This window comes from Staurois parvus, unplaced genomic scaffold (genome assembly GCF_062004578.1).
Source record: "Staurois parvus isolate SC_StPar_1 unplaced genomic scaffold, SC_StPar_1.0 ptg000226l, whole genome shotgun sequence".
Lineage (NCBI taxonomy): Eukaryota > Metazoa > Chordata > Amphibia > Anura > Ranidae > Staurois > Staurois parvus.
In genome coordinates, this window is record NW_028318022.1 from 4,260,909 (window position 1) to 4,284,317 (window position 23,409).

The 23,409-nt window shown below is 39.1% G+C and overlaps 1 protein-coding gene across 1 annotated transcript in view; it reads left to right on the top strand.

Moving 5' to 3' along the window:
• Positions 1-23,409, top strand: part of CSMD1 (CUB and Sushi multiple domains 1) — a 2,075,474-nt gene that overhangs the window by 1,863,490 nt on the left and 188,575 nt on the right. The window contains exons 51-53 of the mRNA XM_089679519.1: positions 6,479-6,673; positions 8,226-8,399; positions 19,450-19,623. Coding sequence (XP_089535645.1) covers positions 6,479-6,673; positions 8,226-8,399; positions 19,450-19,623 — 543 coding nt within the window. The remainder of the gene's footprint in view (positions 1-6,478; positions 6,674-8,225; positions 8,400-19,449; positions 19,624-23,409) is intronic.

Below are 23,409 nucleotides of genomic sequence, written 5' to 3' on the forward strand. Positions count from 1 at the left end.
TTGCTGTAGGATGTGACTAAGAAAATGTAAGGAAAGACCTACGAGAACAGCTGAACTTTATTTGGCGTTAATCAGAGGCACTTTAAATGATGGCAGGTGTGTACTGACTCCTATTTAACATGATTTTGAATGTGATTGCTTAATTCTGAACACAGCTACATCCCCAGTTATAAGAGGGTGTGCACACTTATGCAACCACATTATTTTAGTTTTTTATGTTTACTTCTCCCCTAAAAGATTTCAGTTTGTTTTTCAATTGAGTTGCACAGTTTATAGATCACATTAGAGGAGGAAAAAGTTCTGAAATGATTTATCTTTTTCTTTTTTTTTTACATCACAGAAACCTGACATTTTAACAGGGGTGTGTAGACTTTGTATATCCACTCTGTGTGTTTGTGTGTGTGTGTGTATATATATATATATATATATATATATATATATATATATATATTGTACATGATGTGTGTATATATATATATATATATATATATATATATATACATATTGTACAGGATACTGGCTGCATGTCCTGGATGGCAGGTGTATTTCCCCACTATTTAGGTTGTGGTCCCTTTAACCAGTTACCCGCCGCCCCTTAGCAGATCTACTGCTACAGGGTGGTTTAACTGTGCAAAATCAAGTAAATATACATGATTTTGCATAACCGGGCAGGAAATGCCCTACCCGTGCTGCTATTGGCTCCTGAGGATGTCAATCACCAGGCCCTAGCCGGGACTCGGTGATCGTCAGAACAGCTGAGATTGGAGATATATGTGTGTAAACAACACAGATCTCTCTCCTGTCAGCATGGACATGCAGCTTTATATCTCTCTGAACAGCAGAGTAATAGAAAACAGCAGGTCTGCTTAGTAAAGCAGCACACAGTACACAATAAAAACACACCCTAACACACAGTTAACCCTTTGATAGCCCCATATGTTAACTCCATCCTGCTCAGTGTCATTAGTACAGTGTCAGTGTTAGCACTTATCACTATATTCGTGTCACTGGAGATGTCTGTGGCAGTTAGTCAGTTCCAACCCAGTGTCAGAATGCCTGCTGCAGTCCCACAGTCCCGTTATAAGTCGCTGATTGCAGGCAATACCAGTATAAAATAAATAAATAAAAATTCCAGTATATATACTGCCATTTGTAGACGCTATAACTTTCACGTAAATCAATTAATATATACTTATCATGATTTTTTTTTTTTAGCAAAGATGTGAGCAGAATACATTTTGATCTCAATTTATGAAGAAGTTTAATTTTTTTTATTTTTTCATTGGATATGTTTTATAGCAAAAAGTGAAAAATATGGATTCTTTCAGCTTCCTATATATGATAACCTCTCCTAAAAATGAACCTTGAGAAAAAGGAAGGTCCTATCTATCGAAAGCCCCAAACTCAATACAGAAAATTTTAAAAAACATTAAAAAGTAGTTATAAAAATGAAACCACTACCTCACACTCTGTTTCATCACCTGGGAAAGCTGAACCTTCTAAAATCTAAATCTCATTTTAGGACTGTATTATTTTGTGCTTTGTGAGCACCCAACTATCCCATGAGACAACAGTGAGGCAAGGTGACTTCAGGCAAAAAATGTTTTTTTTTTGTACAAATGTTATTTTGGATTTTTTTAAAAAGCAATTTAGTTGTTGGGGTGCTGTCAGTAAAGTAGGCCTTCCATTTTCATTGAATGTTAATTTTAAACATTTCTTTTAACATGTATTTAAATCTCATATGCTAAGATTTGTGCCAGGCTTATTTTAGTGTTCTTTCCATCACTCTGAAATTTCTCCAAAATTATTTGAAAAGCATGACAACAGCTGATAAAGGATATTGAAAATATGTGGGAATAAGTAAATGTTTAATGAATATTGCCTTTGCAAATGCCCATTATTGCTTGCAGTATACATTTTATTATACAAATTGATATGTAGAATCTACAAAAAGAAGATATTTTAACTACTTGATTATCAGTTAGTACTGTCAAAAATTCTGAACCTTTTAATGTGAAATGTTTAAATGGTATTTTAGAAATGCAGAGGGATTTTATTTTTTTTTTTATCAGGTTTCCTCTTTGCCTGTATTTCATTTAGATGCGTTAAATATAATTTAAATATCACCTGGTGTATCAAAGATTTCTTTTGCGGATTCTGCATCTGAATGAATGAGATAATAGATCATGAATTTAATTTGTATATAGGCATAACACTGTTGTTGCAAGGGAAGGAATAGCAACAAGGTTTGATACCTGCAACAAATAACTCAGAGACATTTTAAATGGGGCCTTAAGAATAATGTATTTCATTACTGGTGCCTTTTGTGTGCAGCTCTTTCACATGCTGATGTCCTGGCTAATGTCTTGGCATCTATTTACTTCAACATTCTCCTCCAGCTGTTGGATTAATAGAATGCTTGCCACCAACATGAGAACTAGGCATTTACATAAAAGGGCACTGTTTTCTGGAATGTATGCACGTAGTTATAATTTTACCTCAATTAAGCACTGAAAATTGATTTAAAAAATGATGTCTGGCTGTCAGTACTACCTTCATTTTTTTAAAGGAGAAATGTAAGCAAAACACAAACATTTGTATTGTAAAAGCTATAGGAATAGTCACATATATGTTTCTGTGTTGCTTTAGATGCACCTTTTAGCAGTAAATGCCAAATATCCACTTTAGAGTAAGCATATTTGAGACCTTGCTGGTCTGCTGCTAATTTGGTCCTCAACACACATAATTATACTGCTTGTATGGTTAAAAAAAACATAGCCATAATAAATGCTGGCAATTAGCATAGCAGATTGGAGGTAAAGGTATAACAACATGAGTAAAAGGGAGGGGATTCTTAGTCTTTTAATACAGAAATTCCAGTTGAAAATAACCTAATATTCTACCTACAGTATAGTACATCTATTTCTAGGGTCATTTGAGCCAGCTGCTGTGAGACCTAAGGAAGAATGTAAATCGATCATTCATTGAACTGAGTTTTGATTCTCTTTCTATTTCCTACTAACACCTCTCAGAAGCTGCAGTGTCTTATAAAGGAATGAAGTGCTTGGAGCCTCCTTTTAAGTGCAGGAACTGATATAACTTTTTGAACTAACTGGCATTTATCAGTTGCAACAATACCTGAGAGGTGTAAACTGGAGAATCACAGAGGGTAGGACATTGAAATAATCTTCCACTAACTTTCTAATGTTGTGTTTATTTTAGTGGAAGCACTGCACAAGCTAGTATAGATATGAAAGTTGTCAGCAAGAAAGCAAGGTTTTGCAAGGAAAAGGTGTCTGATGGTCTGGTAAAGACAGACCAACTGACCAGTTCAACTGAGAGCAAGTGGGATTTGCCCTAAAATGGAAGAGGCTGTACACAGACAGGGATCCTCTGTATAGGAATGTGTGTGTGAACATGCAAGGAATCTAAACATTCTGGAGCTCTAACTAAAAGCTGGCGCTTGGGAAGTTTTGCTTGGCTAAGAGAGCAGACAGGGCTATGTGACTGAAAGCCAGGCTGGAAACTATTTGTTGCTTGTTGTGTTGGACTGTATGTATGCTCCAGCATTGAACTCATTCCAGTAAATTTATTTTATTTATTTATATAGCGCCGTCAATTTACGCAGCGGTTTACACATATATATTGTACATTCATATCAGTCCCTAACTCTCAAGGGGCGTACAATCTAAGGTCCCTAACTTACATTCATACATACACATATTAGGGCCAATTTAGACAGGATCTAATTAACCTACCAGCATGTCTTTTGAGTGTGGGAGGAAATCGGAGAACCCGGAGGAAACCCACGCAAGCACAGGGAATCTCATTGTTTAGTAATAAAAGTGGACAGGAAGTCTTAAACCATTTGCTGATAAGTGAAGTGACTCCTTGAAAAGTTTGAATCTGCTCCCCGCCTTGCAACACTTAGGTTTGGTGACAGGTAGCTCTAGAAATAGGATATTTTATGTATTCTTTATTTAAAGAAGTTTCACACAGACAGGCAACATATTACAGGGTCACAAAATGTAACTCTTAGGGCAGTCTGCAGTGGCCACCAAACTAGACAACCATATTACCAAACAAACAGTACTCAGTAAGTGTACCACTGTAAACAAAAGTAAACAACCAGTCCGATCCATATTATCCTGTCTGAGCAATTTTCTCATGAAAAAGAAATCAAAAAGAAGTGGGACCCCATGTCTGGGACTATTAGGGGGGCTAACACAGAAACTATGAAAGACAAAAGAAAGAGGAAAAAGGGATATGAGAGAGAGGGGGAGAAAAGGAGAGTGGAAAAAAAGGGAGGGATATGGGCATTTGGTTGGAAGAAGGGGGGGATTAAGAAGTTATGTGGGAAAAGGACCCTACCCCTCAGCCGCAAGGACTCAGCCATATTCCTCAGAACATATATACAGAGACCAATAGAACCACTTCTGTCTAAATTTCGCTTTCTGCCCTTTAGGGCTGCTGTGATATTTTCCATAGAGTGGATCTCTGCCATCTTACCTAGCCACATCAAGAGTGTAGGGGGGAGTCATTCTTCCACAATGTCGGTATGCAGGTCTTGGCCGCACTCAGCAAATGGGTTAACATGGGGCGTGTTTGTATCTCTTTTTTGGGCGATCAGAAAGGTGCAAAAGGTACTTGACTGGGTCCAAGACTAAGTCAAAATCAGAATGGAAAAAAGAAATACCCTGGAGGAGAGAACTACTCTCTGCCAGCTCCCAAATATGGATTTATTAGGCACACCATAAGACACTTATATATAAAAGCAAGATAAGTTTATTACAAATACAATATAATAGTGCATTTAACCACTTTCCCTTCTGAGGATTTACCCCCCTTCCTGACCAGGCAATTTTTTGCATTATGGCGCTGTGTTACTTTAACTGACAATTGCGTAATCATGCAATGCTGCACCCAAATGAGATTTACGTCCTTTTTTTCCCATGAATTGAGCTTTCTTTCTTTTATTTGCTCACCTGTGTGTTTTTATTTTGTGTGCTATAAAAAAAAAAAACTGACAATTTGGAGAAAAAAACAATATGTCCAGTAAAAAAAATCAAATTTCATCATACGTTTAGGCCAAAATATATTCTGCTACATGTCTTTGCTAAAAAAAATTCCAATACGTGTAAATTAATTGGTTTACGTGAAAGTTATAGCATTTACAAATGGCGGTATAGATACTGGGATTTATTTTTTATATTTACTAGTAATGGCGGTGATCAGCGACTTATAGTGGGAATGCGGGACTGCAGTGGGCATTCTAAAACTGAGGGGAACTGACTTGGTGTCACTGGCATCCCCAGTGACACCAATACAGTGATCAGTGCTAAGAAAAAAGCACTGACACTGTACTAATGGCACTGGGCAGAAAGGGGTTAACATGAGGGGCGATCAAAGGGATAACTGTTTGCTGTTTTACTTGTGTCTGTGTGCTTCACTATAAGCACACTGTTTTGAATGGATGTGCTGTTCACAGCCATCCAAACCAGTGGGCACGAGCTGACAGGGAGGAGAACTGTTTTGTTTACAAACAGTTCTTCTCCCTGTTGGAGATTCTTCAATCACCGGGCGCTTGCAAGTGATCACTGGCCGGGACCCAGTGATTGACATGCACGGCTACGAATGGCGACGCAAGTAGGCTGCACACAGCCCCTACCCAGAAATGCAAAATCATGTATATACAGTAAATACTTTGCTGTAATATTGCATTATTCTCACTTTTATAAAATATTTACTTGAATCTGACAGTAATTTCATGTAGAACTATAGGAAAAACTTTTTTTGCATTTTGGATAGAGTAAGAGAGTTATAATGCCTGTCAGATTTTTTTTTTGCCATCTGCGTTCCATTGCGGAGATTTCCTTTCACTTTCTATCCCATAGCAAAACAGGAAGTGAAGAAAATCCTTGCAAAGTAGAGCAATTCCTTGGGGACCCCTTGGTCATTGTCCGCATTAAAAGATTTCCTTTCTATTACTTTTCTGGGGACAACCCGAAATTTGGCATTTTCTTTTACTTTCACTCTCCATGATAATGGTAATCAGGACAAATACAGAGGGTGAATCTCCCTAATGGGGGCACAGTCTGCAATAAAAACTGACAAGTGTTCTTATTCTCCTGTACTCTATGCAAAACTAAAAAGAAAGAGGTTTAAATTATAACTAAAGGCAAAACTTTAAGTACAGCAGGCCATTTTGACCACTATCATAATGGCTTTTTAATTGTCTTTTTCAAGCACCTTTTTTTAACCTTTTTATTTGTGGTTCTCAAATATTATTGTTCGCAAATGGTTTTTATTTTGTGTTCATACAGTTTGAATAAATATATTATAACATGAAGTAAAAGTATATAGAACTGGTACCTTATAAATATGTACATATTATGCTCCTGTCTGCCTATGAATTTGTTTGTGTCATAAAACATTTTAAGCAAAATATTAATGTTCACTTAATGTGCTTTTGCTGCAGCTATTACGTGTCCAAACCTGGACTCCCAACTCTCTGAACATGTTATCTGGCGGCTGGTTTCAGGTTCATTAAATGAATATGGATCTCAAGTCTTGCTGAGTTGCAATCCTGGTTATTATCTTAGTGGATTGAGACTTCTACAATGTAGAGCTAATGGAACCTGGAGTGGAGGCAATACCAAACCAAGCTGTATGGGTATGAATCAAATGCATAAAAAGTCCTTAATTCAAATCTATGTAGATCACTGTATTATCATTAATACCGATGCCATAATATTTCCAAATGAACAACAGTAAGGCACCCTAGGATATTCTTTCTAAGCTTCTTATATACGTTTACACATGTTCATTAACACATGTGTATCCTTATCAAAAGATATTCACCTTGAACTATGTTTTCAAGAATGCTTTTGGAATAAATAAAAAGGAAGCTAACATGAAAATATTTATTATGGTATATTAATATGCCATGCATTGCTTATGTTACACAAGTTTTTTTGAATGGTAATAATGCATTGTAAATTTAAAGAATGTGCGATAATTAAACCATGACAGTATGAGCCCTATGTACATACTAAAATATAAAACAATAGGTTTGTAAACTTTCTTGAGGATTCTTTCAGGTAATTATGAATATTCTGTGAATATTAACTCTGAGTAAATAGCTAAATATGAAGAAGTTCATAAAAATATTTTCTTTTTTTAACCACGTGACAGCAGCCACTTAAGTTTTACTTCATTCCAGCTAAAATATGTGTAGGCAATGTAAACAAATTAATAAAGTTAAAAAAAGTTAAGCATTAAATTCATCGAATGCATACATAGTTTTCTATGAAAGTAGTAAAAACAACAAACATTCTGTAAGACATGCCTAAAATGAAACTCTGCTGGTTTTTAGACCTTCATTTAATTTTTTTATTTTTGTATAATCTGATATTTCATATTTTTAATTATTAACCCTATTAAAAACTCTATTTAACTGTGTATTGCACTTCAGTGTATAGGAAAGCTTAGCGCTAGATGTGCACATTTTGACTTCTGATCAAGATAGCATCATCTCAAATCAATAAAGTGAATAGTGGTGTTTTCACCCTCTAAAGCCAGCCATAGATGGATCGAGTCTCGGCCGATTCAGCAGGGACCGGTTGAAATTTGATCCATCTATGGGCAGATCCACTGATCTACTTGGGTACAACCTGCCTGTTGGATTTTTAGCATGTGATTACTGCCAGTGGCTATAGCTGCTAGCAGTAAGCACTATTTTCTCCCGGGAGTTAACGCTCTCCACAAGGAGAGTACAATAGTGCTTTGGGAGGGATTCCCCCATCAACACTGACTGTGTTAATAGGGGAATCAATAAATTTTCTTTCCTGCAACTCGTACTTGAAGGAAAAAAAATTGTATCACTTATGGCTTGCCTAAATCATTCAGCTGATTTATTAATCTGTGTTTGTAATCTGAGATGTCATATTTCAGGTCTTTGCAGCACAGTTACTTTCTGGAAGTATTAAATAGGAGACATTTATACAGTATGTGAAGTAAAAAGTTTATATTGTTAGTTGTGAATACAATTAAAATGATATAGTCAAACAATATATATAACCCTTTTATATAACATTTAATGTGTTCTAACTAATTCAAAGTAATACTGTTTATATTGTTGGTTTTGGTTGCTAGTTGTCCTTATCCTGTTGAGAATTTTGGATGCTGTTCATAATATACATACATTTTTTCATATATGTCTACAGTTATCTCATGTGGGGATTTACCTATTCCACCAAATGGTAACAGAATTGGAACTCTGAATGTTTATGGTGCAACCACAATATTTACTTGTAATTCTGGATACACACTTGTTGGGTCCCATGTAAGAGAGTGTTTGGCTAATGGTTTGTGGAGCGGTATTGAAACTCAATGCCTAGGTAAATAAATTCTTAATTTTTTAAATTCTAAAAGTGAAGTAACATTATTACTGTATGTAATTGAAGAGAATGGCAGAATAGTAGTTTTCGGGAGAGCTGTCATAATTTTATAATGAAAGTAGACAGGATTTGAAAATTATTTCTGTAGGGAAAGTCTGCTGGTGAGTTAAGCCGTCAAGAGCATTAAATTTAATAAGAACAATATTAATTGTTTTTAAATTAATATGTTTATCTTTTTTTATTACTTTAGAAGAATAAGAATGGATACTGGATATTCCACCTAGGATACAAAAGGACACACGTTTTTAGCTAGACCATGTTTTTGCTGTCATTTGTACTAAGTGACATTCTGCCTTGTGATCAGAAGAGTCTGGTTGCTATGGACAGCAAAGCCCTTTTTTATTTCAATCACTTTCTGTTTTTAGGTTAATTGAAAAAAGAAAAGAAAGACATTGATAAATGAAACTTGAAATTATATGTAAGGCAATGCAAAGAATATTTTTTGCAAAAATCATAACTAGACCATAAAAAACTAGGAACCCATTCAGACCACAAATAACTAGGCAATTACTATTATTAGGCTAAGCTATTACAAACACATATTTTACTAAACTAGTCTATTACAAACAAATATTTTTTATTTGTACTGAGAGCTTCATGGATGTATTTGGGAACAGCTTTCCTAGCTCAGAAGCAGGGGTCAAACAACTGACAAATGGGGCAACAGGGATTGAAGGAAAGTTCACTACAGTATGGGCTACTAGGGAGGTGGTAGAAAGGTAAACCTGTTGATTTACTCAGCATTGGAAAAGCACAAGTTCACTCTAAGGATTAGTTAGTCACTTTAAAAAAAGAAACGTATGAAAGACAATTTTTATACCTTGATGTAATTTACTGATATGCTGATTTTATTTCCAAAATTATTGCGCTTTGACTGACGCCTATACGGAAATCAGTTCTGTACACTAAATTTCCTTCTTCAGAAACAGCTAAACTCAGTCAGAAATCATGCAGGTGTCAGTTTCTATGGGAGATACTTTTGTGAGGCTTATTCCAAACAACATAAAAAAGGCTCTTGTAAGTGTTTACTGTTTTAGTACATCAAAACACTATAATTTAGCTGCCTAGTTTTCTTTTGAAGCTTCACAAGAAGTGCAGTTTAAACAATAAGTAATGAAAAGCATTGAAGAATGTACTGCTATATATTAATGGTTACATAAAAGTGCAGTAGCTTAAATATCTAGCATTGCGTTGTGAATAAAAGAAGGTATACTTGACCATTTGAATTTTGGATACCATAGTGTTTATGTCAACCAGGAAGTCACTTGGGTAAAAACATTCAAAACAGAAGGCTGTACTTATTCTGACATTCATAACATTTGGTACTTACAATAAAACTGAATGTATACTTGCACTTTCACAAAAAATAATGTACTGAAAAAGTTTTCTCAGTCAGCTGATTGTTGGGAGGTTCTGTTGTCTCCAAGCAGCATTCTCTACTGGTGGGCAGGAGCAGCTTATTTGCAGGAAAGATGATAAACAAAAAGCCAAGCCATGCTGCTGGAAACAAGATTCACCTTCAGTAAAAGACAACCCCATCATATGGCCATTTTTTACAACTTGAAAGAAAACATGCAAATTATAATCTTTACTAAAAGTGCCATTATACATTAGGTTCTGTATGTTTTACTTTGGAATTATTTTTTTTTTAAGTTTCTCTTTCGTTCATTGGTGGGTTCAGTTCTGCTTTCAGTTATCACTGACTTGGTATAGTGCCAACTGCTAGCTACTACTAAAAAAAGGAAAGATGTCCAGGGATAGCCAAACCCCCAATACTGTAAAATGAAATTAGTTATAAGCCTAGCATCTAGGAGTTAGGACATAAAGTTTTACTACTGGGGATTTATATGACTGGTTGGTCTTGGGCTGTTCTGTCACAGTGGCCTTCAGGCAAGTAAAGCTCTAGCTTCAGCAGGTTGTGTCCTGCGGCTCCCTACAGACTCTTGTGATTGTCTCGTAGGCAGCAGTATGGTAAGTGAAGGTTTTCCCTCCATTTTCTCTCACCTTTCTCTACCCAGTGTCTAGCTCGTGGTGTTTCTCCCCTCTGAAGAGGGAACAATCTGGAGGCCACAAGGCCATGCTTGCTATCCATGTCAGGGGAATTTTATCTGCTGCATTACCTTTATGGGACCTGGAAAAAAGTCCTTGGCTGAAGCCTGTTTGATGGACATCACCACATTGGAAAGCACTTCTTTAGCAGTCTCACTGCCCATTGTTACCCTGGAATCCTCTTTCTTTGGGGATCTGTTTTGAACACTGCCTGGCAAATACCAATGTGTAAGCAGTTACTGTAGGCACATTGTGCAGTGCTGTGCACAGTTGCAGATGTGGTCTAGGCCAGAAGCTGTGACCATCTTTACTAATGGCACAATGCTCTATTGCCACAGGAACAGGAAGGATCACTGGGAGAAAAGCACAGGTGTTCCCTTGAAAGTGCCCATGCTGAGAATGGAGCAAGCATAGGAAACCAGATAGCTTCATAGATACTGAGGCCAGTTGCTGTAAACCAAACACAAATTTGACAATGCTTTGGGACTGTTTAAGTACTACACCTGCTCACAACATGAATGAGCTGTTAAAATTAATTTGTCTTTATTATATATTTTCTTGTTAAAAAAAAAAAAAAATATATATATATATATATATATATATATATATATGTAGTGTTTTTGCTGTTCTGATGTTCAGTTACACAAAATAAATGTATTTGTACATCACAAATCCTCTGCTATGTTCCTGACAATCAAACATACTTTACATAGCATAACATTATCAAAATATGGTACTTATGTTAATCTCTGTAGCTGTCAGGAATGGACTCAGCACTGGTGGTGGGACTCGCCTGCCGTGTGGGCTGCAGTACTAGAGCTGACCAGCGGGTGCTCTTAGCAGCCAGAAGCTCACAATCAGCCAAACCTGGGGCTGATTGTAGAAAGGTGTATATAAGGCATGACCAGGCTTGTGCTCTGGGCCTTGGTGTATGTTTTCCCATGAGCCTCTGTACCCTGTGTTCCTGCTTTGTTGCTGACCTGGCTTGATCCTGATCTCTGTTGACCGTCTCCTGTTCTGACTACTGGCTCATCCCTGATTATTCTTCTGCCTACTCCTATGCTGTTTGACCTCCTGTTGCTGTACCTTGGCTTGTGACCCGTTTACTCTTTGCCTGCTGCTCTGTACTGATCTGCCTCCACCGTTACCGACCCGGCTTGCCCGACCACGCTAACTACTCTGCCATCCATCCATCCTGCACGGATCCAGCCGTACCTGCACATACCTCTGGCGGATCCCTCTACCACTAGCAGGTGTACTCAGGGGCCGCGACCTGGTCTCAGTCCTACACCAAGTCCATCCCCACCATCAGGGGCTCTGGTGAAAAGGCAGACTGGGGCTTAGACTCCGCGCCCTGGGGAATCCTGCCCTGAGGACCGCTAGAGGTACCACCAAACGGTCATTACAGAACCCTATGGCCGGCCTGACCGTTCCACCTCTCCAGCCCTGACTACGCCTGTGTTCCTGCACCTCCTAAAGATTAGTGGAAGGTTGGTTTGTTCACTGTGCGTTTATATAGTTATATATCAGGGTGGCTAATAATAAACTGTATTATATTGTACCTGAGACCTGCGTTTCCCTGTGTCAGTCCACACCTTTCTGGTCACTCCTTGATTCCTGACAGTAGCAAAATGATGGATGGAGGAAAATCACTCGCATTTGCAGGGCCAATGGCGAGCTTCTTCAGGAGAAACACAAAATGTAAATCATAGTTTAAAAATACAGTTTCTTACATCAATTCATATCCATAAAGTCTATGTGAATTGTTCTCAATACACTTTCTTAGAACAGCAATAATAATGTTACCATATTATCAATAAAAACTTTGCATGGAATTCAGGTTGGAGACTTAGTCCACGCCCACCAAGAAATAAGCAGAAGGGGATCCTAGGAGGAATACTACTTGTGTAGCTATTTGTGAAGTGTTTTATACCTTATAAGTAAAATGTGCATTATAAGAATATCCTTATCTTCTGTATACTGCAAAAATAAATGTTTAAGTGTGTATATATGTGCATGCCTTTATACACACATGAACTTTAATGGCATCCCAGTCTTAATCCGTAGGGTTCAATATTGAGTTGGCCCACCCTTTGCAGCTATTACAGCTTCTGGGAAGGCTGTCCACAAGGTTTAGGAGTGTGTCTATGTGAATGTTTGACCATTATTCAAGAAGCGCATTGGTGGAGTCAGGCATTGATGTCAGATGAGAAATCCTGGCTCTCAGTGTCCACTTTAATTCATCCCAAAGCTGTTCTATCGGGTTAAGGTCAGGACTCTGTTTAGGCCAGTCAAGTACCTCCACTCCAGACTCACTCATCCATGTCTTTATGGACCTTGCTTTGTGCACTGGTGCGCAGACATGTTGGAACAGGAAAGGGCCATCCCCAAACTTTTCCCACAAAGTTGGGAGCATGAAATTGTCCAACATGTCTTGGTATGCTGATGCCTTGAGAGTTCCCTTCACTGGAACTAAGGGGTCAAGCCCAACCTCTGAAAAACAACCCATACCATAATCCCCCCTACACCAAACTTTACACTTGACATATTTACAGTCAGACAAGTACCGTTCTGCTGGCAACCACCAAACCCAGACACGTCCATCACATTGCCAGAGAGAGAAGTGTGATTTGTCAATCCAGAGAACACATCTCCACTGCTCTAGAGTCCAGTGGGAGCATGCACAGGTGGCAACCTATCACGTTATCATGCTTGAATTCACTGAACTCCTGAGAATGACCCATTCTTTCATGTTTCATGTTTGTAGAAGCAGTGTGCATGCCTGGGTGCCTGATTTTATACACCTGTGGTCATGGAGGTGATTGGAACACCTGATTCCAATGATCTGGAGGGGTGTTCCAATACTTTTTAGAATATAGTGTGTGTATATATATATATATATATATATATATATATGCAGTATATATATACACAGTGCTCAGCATAAATGAGTACACTCCTTTTGAAAAGTACAATTTTAATCAATATCTCAATGAACACACGGACAATTCCCAACATTTTGACAAAACTGAGTTTTATAGAACATTTGTTTAGCTTATTGCATGAAAGTAGGGTTGATAATATAACTTAGATTACAAAATCTTTAGTTTTACTCAAATTACTTGATGCAAAAATGAATACATCCCACAATAGAAACTACTGCATCTAGTATTTTGTATGATATCCACAATTTGTAAGGACAACACCAAGTCTTCTAGACATGGAATGAACAATCTGGCGACATATTGCAACATCTATCTTTTCCATTATTCAAGAATGACCTCTTTTGGAGCCTGGATGCTGGATGGAGAGTAATGCTCAACTTGTCTCTTCAGAATTTCCCATAGGTGTTCAATTGGGGGGGTGCCCAGGAGACATACTTGGCCACTGAATCACTTTCACCCTGTTCTTCTTCAGAAATGCAACAGTGGCCTTAGATGTGTGTTTTGGATCATTGTCATGTTGGAAAAGTGCACCACGACCAAGGACACGAAGTGATGGTAGCATCTTCTCTTTCAATATAGAGCAGTACATCTGTGAATTCATGATACCATCAACGAAATGCAGCTCCCCAACATGCAGCCCCAGAGAAGGGCACTGCCACTATTACTCTTCACTGTAGGCATCAGTACTCCTCACCTTTGTGACACCATACAGTTTTGAAGCCATCAATTCCAAAAACATTTATCTTGGTCTCATCACTCCAGAGTACAGAGTCCCAGTAGTCTTCTTCTTTTTCAGCATGGCCCTGGCAAATTATAGGCATGTATGCCATATTGTATCATGGGAAACAATCGACCCAATTTGGCTTTCTAAATCTTTAGCTAACTGCAGTGAACTTGCATGGCAATTTTCTTCAACCCTTCTCATTAGAAGATGCTCCTTTCGAGGTTTTAACTTCTGTCGATAGCCTGGACATCACTGTGAGATGGTTGCAGTGCCATCTTTGTCAAATTTTTGTATCACTTTTACTTCAGTAACTGATAAGTAAAGCTTTGCTGATCTTTTTGTAGCCTTCACCTTTCGTGTGTAAAGAAATAGTTTTCTTTCTCAAGCCTTGTGATATTTCTCTTCCATGTGGTGCCATTGCTGACAGCATAAAATGGGAAGGAGTTTTCTTGGTTAAGTAAAGCCCTTTTATAATCAACTGTCTGCTGGACATCTGTTTAATGAATAATTAGATTCACCTGCTGAATTCTTGTTAGTTAGGATTTTGTTGTGTAAAATCTAGCTTTGCTCCTAAGACTTTCAATGGGGTGGATTAATTTTTGCAACATGATCTTCAATGAAATGGTTAGGAAAAAGACTCTTTTGTGTGTGCAAATTAACAAATCTTGTTTGCAATCAATGGCCCGCATTTGTGGGAGTATTTTACAGTTTAGTGTCCCATATAAAATGTTGATTCTAGAAGAAAAATTAAGGTTTTCTGACAAATCTGTTGGGGTGTACTCATTTATGCTGAGCACTGTATATATACAGTATGTGTATATATATATATAAATATATTATATGTGTGCAGGGATGTACTGACAACTCATGGGGCCCCCGGGCAATAGGAAATATTGGGGCCCCCTGTGTCCTCACCCACACTCAAACCACACCCAAAAAAACCTATGAAAGGTACCAGGGGCATCTCATGGGGCCCCCTACTGACCCTGGGCCCTCGGGCAGTGCCCGAGTGGCTAAATGGTCAGTCCGCCCCTATATATGTGTTACAAAGAGGTTACAGCACATTAAGCATACACTTGTATCCAGTAATATAGCATCTTCAGACATTCCTGCCCTTTTTTTAGTTATCAACCTGCCTCATGCAGTATAAATGCAAATATAATTCCTCATGTCCTAAACAGCTTCATATATAGAACACATGAGACTCTAAGGAGGTGTTGGCACTTATAAACTCTGGCTAACTGCATCAAAGGGATCCCTCTCTGGACAGTCTCTGCTCTGTCTTGCAGATTTGCCAACTCTTATTTGTTAAAATAACTACTCTTGAGAGTCTGAACATAAAGTTCCAATATGGGGCAGACACAGCTAGATATGGAAACAGCTCCTTACCAAAATCAAGCCATGCATATCCCCAGTGGGAAAAACACAAAGCCTAAAAATTGGCAGAGCCAGCAGGTAAAATAGTTATCTATACAAGTAACTAGGTGGATCTCAAAATAAACAACAAATTAATCAAAATACTGTATAATACAAAGGGGTTACAGCACAGTACACGTACACTTATAGCCAGTAGTATAGCAACTTCAGGTACCCCTGACTTTAGTTAGTTACCAACTTGCACCATGCAGTAGAAATGTAAGTTTGAGTGGTCAGGTTCTAAGTAGCTTCATATATACAACACATGAGATACTAAATAGGTGTTACCTGGACAACTTTCTATTCTGTGCAAAGTCTAACACAGAACTGTAGTCCAACATATCCACTACCATTTTGACTCTGGAGTTCAGGTGGATTTTATTTCCCAAAACCCCCAGAAGTGATTCTTTCACTTCACCTAAAATATCTTGGGCTGGTCTTGGATACAAATCAGGCAAATAAGTTCCTTAATTGAGAAAGCTATGGAAACTACAGCTTCAAGTTCATCTACTGTATGCTCACAGGTAGTTGTCCATTCACTACTGTATGTTAATTTTGGGTATCCTGGTAGTGGTCTTTGAAGCAATTCCTTATGTGTAACACCGCATCAGATTGTTGCAATACAAGCTAACTCCTGCTTATAGTCAAGAAGTTGTTTATTTCTCTGTACTTGAAAATAGTAACTGGCAGCCTGAACAGCTGTGAAGGAATACTAGGTCTCCAGACCTTTCAGGGTTCTTGAAGCTTTGTGGAGTTTTTGCATCCGGACAATGTCCTAGAACTTTGAATGATCAAGTAGCCTCTTCTTTTCTGGACACCCTTTACAGGTGCAGCCAGACAATGTCATGGTGGTGGTGACTATAAACCATTAGGAAGGAACCAAGCTCACAGAGGCAGCATTCGAAGTATCTCACATCCTAAGTTGATTAGAGTCACATACAAACTTTTCTGCAGGATTAGGAAACTGGGAAGTAAACTATCTCAGTTAAATAGGACTGGATTTATCTAGTGATGGGAAATGCCAGATGTCAGTCTTTTGAGATCAATCCTGAATCAAAAGATGGACAGGTTTGTAGCAAAATCAAATGATTCTTGGCAAATTAGAGTGGATGTATTGGTCGCTTTGTGGAATCACTACACTCTAAAACATGCTTACTCACCGGTTAATCATTTTGCCATGGCATGGTACATGGTTCTCATTTGTCCGCTAGTGGACACTCCTTGGCATCTACCACTTTGAGAAGACCTGTTATCACAAGGGCCTGTTTACCACCTTGCTTTACAGCTGCTGACCATTGGCTTTAAAAGTTTGGCTGTTGAAAGCCAAGTGCTGAGGGACAGATGGTTATTGGATGCAGTCATCCACACTATGCTTAGGGCTTATAAGGCAATGTCCTATAATATTTATTATTATATTTGAAATATATAGCTTACATGGTGTGTGCCCCTAGAGGTATGGCCTCATTCTTTCACAGCTTTCCATCTCCTAGTATTTTTCCAGGGTGAGACAGAGCAGAGGTTGGACTTAAGTCCAATTAAGGGTCAGGTGCTGGCATTGGGGGTCTTGTTTTAGCATGTTCTGATATTGTACATCGTGCCTCCAATCAAGCCAACAATGTCGCATGGAACCCTAGCATGGAATTGTTTGTGTTTCAAGAAAACACTTTTTGAAGATATTATGGCGATCCAGTTGGTAGCACAGCTAACAGAAAGTGTCATTCCTTCTATGATTAATTCACCATGTAGAGTCACCAAACTGGCAGTGTTGTCTTGCAAGCCTCCATTTTTGGTCCTTCATAAGCATAAGGCCATCCTGAATCTGATGCTGTCTTTCCTGCTGAAGGTGGTATCAGCTTTTCACTTGAATAAAGACATTGTGCCTTTGTCACTTTGGCCCAAGCCAGTCCACTCTAAGTATGTTGCCTTATATTCTTTGAATGTAGTCATGGCAATTTGGGTGATTTTGAATGCCACATCTGAGTTTTGTAGGTCAGATTCCCTGTTCATGATTGTAGAGGACCAATGCTTGCAGCTACATTGAATGCTAATATCTCACGCTGGTTGTACACTATCAAGCACTGAGAGCCACCTTCCTTGTTCCATGTTCTCTAAGTGCATCCTGGGTTTTCTGCCATAAAGCATCGATTTCACAAGTTTCTAAGGAGGCCACTTGGTGCTCAGTTTATACATTTTTACAAAGTAGGTATGGCAGCATCGGATAATGTGAGTTGTTTGTGTAAAGTTTTGAAAGCGGTTTGACTTGTCTGCAGCTTTTTTATATGATGGCTTATCTGTTTTCTATTTTATGTTTGCTAGGCCCGCTTTGGGGCATACTAATGGGTGATGATCTAATGCAGAGCTGTGTCCTCCAATGTACAAAAGAGAAAATAGGATATCTTGTACTCACCATTAAATTCTTTTCTCTGCATTCATTGTATGTCACAATATCTGCCCCCTGGCTTCGCTGCTGCCCACATGTTTATTTTATTTTTTGTATTGCTGTGCCATTAAGCTGATCTTTTTTCACAGCATGGGAGATTTTGGCCACCAGCAGGGGCTTCCCCTTGGCTGTTTTTTGTTTTTTAGTTGTACCAAACAACTTACTTTTTCAAGTTGCATTATACCCAGTAAACAATCCTCTAAAGAAGAACTTTGTCCTCCAATGAATGCTGAGAAAATAATTCTATGGTGAGTACATTAATTCCTACTACTGAACCATAATTTTAAGTTTAGATATAGCATTTCAGTTGGAATCGTTTGTATAATTTTTCAGATTGTGGTCCCTTCTGTTATACTACATTTTGGATCATGAATGATTATTGGTGAAAATACCATCTCTAAAATCACTTTATAGATTTTGGCCAATGGTCCTACAGCACTTTAAATGCAGAAACTTCAGTATAAAGATAGAGGCAGCAACGCACATGTATAGAAACACCTTGTGTCAGCTGCCTCTTCCTATATCATATGTATAAAATAACAGACCCTTGATGTCTCCCCTTTTTGCTTGGGAAAGAAACAGGAAATAGAGCCCTTGATCTCCTCTTTCCCCACCCCTAGCACTGCTCTGAACTTCAGTTTTACTGTGCAGGAGGTCAATAAATATGAGAGTAATAACACTGATCCTCCTGCTCTCCATCAAGAGTAAAATGGCTGGCAATGAGCCAGCAAGAAGAGAGAGCCTGTCTAATCACCAGCCATGACATCAGGGTGAGGGAGCGGTGTAAAATTGTTTAATGGATGTGATCAGCAACTTGTTAGTCACTGATCACATCCATTCTGCAATTCTAGGACATCTTGCTCACCAGATGGCTGTAAGTTTAAATTTACAGACTGTGAAAATGCGGGTACTGTAATGATTACTGAACTGGTTTGCTGCCAGCAGTTCTGTTGAGACACAACACTTAGTCACAAAAGTGCTTTAACACTTTTAGATGACTATTGTTCATAAACACCTAAAAATACTTTTTTTCTATTAGTGAAAAAGCAGCTACCTTAACTTACACCACTATAGTCTATGCATCATTTAATAACAATCACAACCCTCAGCATAAGTGTGCTCATGTGGATTTGTATTGGACAGAAAAGGGGATATCATTCCCACTCTGTTACTGAGAGCTCATTTTTTTAGCCCTGGGTTTAACTTTTGCTCTACATAGTTATGTTTAGACAACCTGCTCCTTGTTTAGGAAGAAAAGTGAAGCTAAGACTGGTGGTGGTAGGGGGTGGTGTTATGAGTATAATGTCTAGCGGACTGCATATATATTCATGTGAGTTGATTTTAGCTTTAAATGACATTGTTAAAATATACTGCACATTATTAACTTAAATAACATTTTGTATTTTTGCATAACAGCTGGCCATTGCGGTTCTCCCGATCCTATTGTAAATGGACATATAAGTGGTGATGGATTCAGTTATCGAGATACAATAGTCTATCAGTGTAATCCTGGATTTCGTCTAGTGGGCACATCCGTCCGTATATGCCTCCAAGATCACAAGTGGTCGGGGCAAACACCAGTCTGTGTTCGTGAGTACAACATTTGCATCATTGCATTAAAGTGAATCTGACCTTGCCTAAACATTAATATTGAGCATCTGTGAAGCCTTCTTGATCCCAGGACAAGACTATCCATGGTGGCTTAACTTCTACCAAAGTTATGTTTAAAGCAACTTTATTGTTTCCCCTTTAAAATCCAAAGCAGTTCTCCCTGCAGTAGAAAACTGTAAATACTTACCTGCCTGATTTAACACCTCTGTCTGCCAGGGTTGCAATCTCTGGCAAAGTTTTTAGCATTCAAAAAATAATGTCTGCATCACCCACAGCACACTGCCTTTCCTTTCTATGACCCTATGTCATTACAGGATTCAGTAATGGCATATAAGCTGGTGGGAAGAACCACAGCACATGTTGGAGGATCCAGGTATTCAATACTCCCAAAAGTGTCAGAAGCTGAAGGCTAAAGGGTGCAGAGCTCCAAGACAGAGGTTTTCAGGCTTAGGTAGACATCAATTTCTTTGTGTCTCTAATGCCAACTAAAGTTTGGACATGTGAAAATTGAATGACAGAGAAAGGGCATAGTGAACTAAAGGACTTTGGATTTTAACTAAAGGACAAATATCAAAAGCCCCATAGAGAGCCTGGACCTAATATCCTAAGCTTGGACACCCTGGACCTAAGATTCTTGTAACCTTCACATAGTTCTATTTGAAGAATATCAAAAGTGGACTTGCCTGCACTTCAGCACTGCTGTTATCTTAGAATAATTTCATTGGTTTATTTTTGGTAAAGTATTTATAAGGAAAACAATCTGTTCAGTTCAACAAATGGACAGTCTTTGTGGCTGGAGTTCTTTTCCCACAGTGAACATACTTTTATAAATCATTTACAAAGCACAGTATACAGCATGTACAAACCACAGTTAATCGTCTTTACTAATTCTAAATTAGTAAATGCAGAGTAAATGTTTTTTGCAATTATGTGTATTTTCTTAAAGCATACATTTCTCACCTGTACTAGATTTTTCAAACTAGTCTCATGGTTTATAACATTAGTAAATATAAGTTAGTGAGCGCAATCCGACAAGCGACCAATGCACTAAAAGGAACCACAAAACCTTTCTAATAAACTCAAAAGTACAAGGAGTGCAGCGCTAAATCAAATAAATGGCAAAGAAAAAATACAGAAAAATAATATCAATATAGTCAAATAATACTAATATTAAAATAAGTCCACTGTAATATAAATATATGGATTCCTCAGTCCACAGTGAAATATCAGACGTTGTAGGTGCAATCCGGTCTCCCGTTATGATAATATGAATAGATTGCCTACTCACCAGAAACCCAGTAATAAATGCATATCTGTATCACATGCATCCTAGGATCTTGAATAAAGACAGCCCGGAAATGAAATCCTCTGATGGACCCTCAGTGGTGAAAGAAAGGATACCGATCTGATCTCCAAGTATTTACTTCATCAAGTCTGCAGCAATACCTAAATCACTGGGGCAGTATACATCTAATGTGGGCCGCCGGACCTCCTGATCCGGCGGCGTAGCGTCAAAGCGTGCAGGGGCTCCTCCTAGACGCGTTTCGTGTAAACACTCATCTGCAGTAGGGGTGATGCTATGGTTTATAAGATTGTAAACCAATATGCATTCATTCTATTTATAAAGTTTGGAAAAATTATCAAGAAGTTGCAAAAGAATATAAATGTGCAGAATTTCTTTTTATTGGCTACCTCTATATCAGAAGATATGGTCAGCATCTCGATAGAAGAAATATTCAGATCAAATTTTTAAAAAATCGCCTTCAATCAAGATTTGCAACAGAATATTTGTACTAAATGCTGATCCATTGAGATCCAATTTTTCCTATCTTACGGTGGACATTTCAGCAAAATTCTGCATGAACACAATACTAACATCATGATATAATAGACATCAACAGTACAATATAGTATAGTTCAAAAAAGCAGTGCCCTCTATCATGGAAATACTGTTTTTGAGTTCTAGTCAAATAACTTTGCCTAGGCTAAAATTATGTCTTCAGCCTACTGCATGCAGAAGGTAGCAATTGCCCAGTTTACTCTTCTTGTAATTTTTTAGAAGGTCATAGGAAGTGTGGCTGCACCAGGGACTGATCTGTGTCAAACATTTGACACGCAGACAGGAACAGTAAATGCACCAGGATTTCCATGACATTCAATCTCTGGACCAGCATCTCAGTCCAACTAGTCAATGCTGGCAATGCCTAAAAAAAGGTTTGCTGTCTTCTGATAAGAAAAGCAAAAAAGGCATCATCAGGCATACTGAGATTCCTGTGAGGATAGAAATACCTGTTAGCATTAAGATGGCCATAAAATGGGACTGCCGATTCTGGCATCATGTGAGGATGGAGTAATCTGTCACAGCTTTTGCTGCCCCTGCCACATCTGCTATTAAAATTCATAGAGAAAGTCAAAGTCTGCTAGGACAGACCAATAGCTTCCTGGAAGTAATCAGCTCTGTGTCAAAGACATAGGCACCAGCATGGGTGGACTGACCATTTGGAAACTCGGGCACTGCCCGAGGGCCTGGGGTCAGTAGGGGGCCCCATGAGATGCCCCTGGTACCTTTTTCATAGGCTTTTTTGAGTTTGGGCAAGGACACAGGGGCGCTATGATCCCTTATTGCCCGGGGGCCCCATGAGTTTTCAGTCCACCCCTGGGCACCAGGCAGCACTTTTAAGAGTAGAAGCTGAACTCTGTTCATTGTGGAGAGAGACAGAAAGGCACTTCTAAGTGCAGTATTCCACTTGCTTTATTAAAGGAAGTTGGTTTAAAAACACTTACAGAATCCAGAGTGTAAACAGGCTCATCAGAGTATTACTCCTGTGCAGGATTCCTGCCACTGCATGTCTCTTTCAAGCTGTGAAAGCCAGCAGCTGCAGAGGTGGGCAGAGAGCACAGGTCCAAGATGGCCACCGCTCTTCTGGGATGCTCATGGAATGCATCTATCGGAAGTGAGGTCAGGAGGGGCGGTGATGCATTTCGGAGCATGCACGGGGGGCTCCTTCATCAAGACCTCTTGATACCTGGACACACCATACACTTACAAAGGTGCCAGGCACTGTTGTGGCAGAGAATGTTTTTTAAGCTTCCATGGGGAAGCAGCCTGGAACCAAGAAGCGGGAGCTGGAGTTGGGGTGCGGAGCTAGGAGGCGGAGCTAGGAGGCAGAGCTGGCAGTCCCAGCAACCGATGGCTGCCAGAAACACATAGCAAGCTGGATGAGAGGTGTATTGGGGTGGCATACAGAGCAACCGATGTTCTGCATTCTCCTCCTTTCAGCTGCTGGATGCCTGCTTCTCTTCCTCTCCCTCCCACAGGCATTCAGTGGCTGCAGGGAGGAGAATGCACAGCATCAGTTGCTCTGTATGCCACCCTGCTGCCCTTCTCATCCAGGTGGGCGGGACCAGAGCAGATGTCAAATGCCAGCCAATGATTGGTCTTCTTAAGAATGTAGTGGCCCACCCAGTCCCCATCCCACTGGCTGGCGTTTGACAGCTGCTGGAGTCCGCCCACCCCCAACATCACCACTCAGTTTTGACAGCCGGCTTTCTTCCTGCAAGCACCTGCCAGTTTTATGCTTTTGCAGTCCTCATCATCTGCTGCATGTAGAACTGTTAGTGGTCCCTCCTCCTGAGTCCCAACTGAATCTTCCTCCTCCCCTCAGATGCTTGCTCCAGCCAGTGCAGCCTTTTAAAGCTGCCCATGGGGGGCTGTTATTTTTAGAACCCCACCTCCATGAGTGGTAAAGACTGTCTCTGAGACCT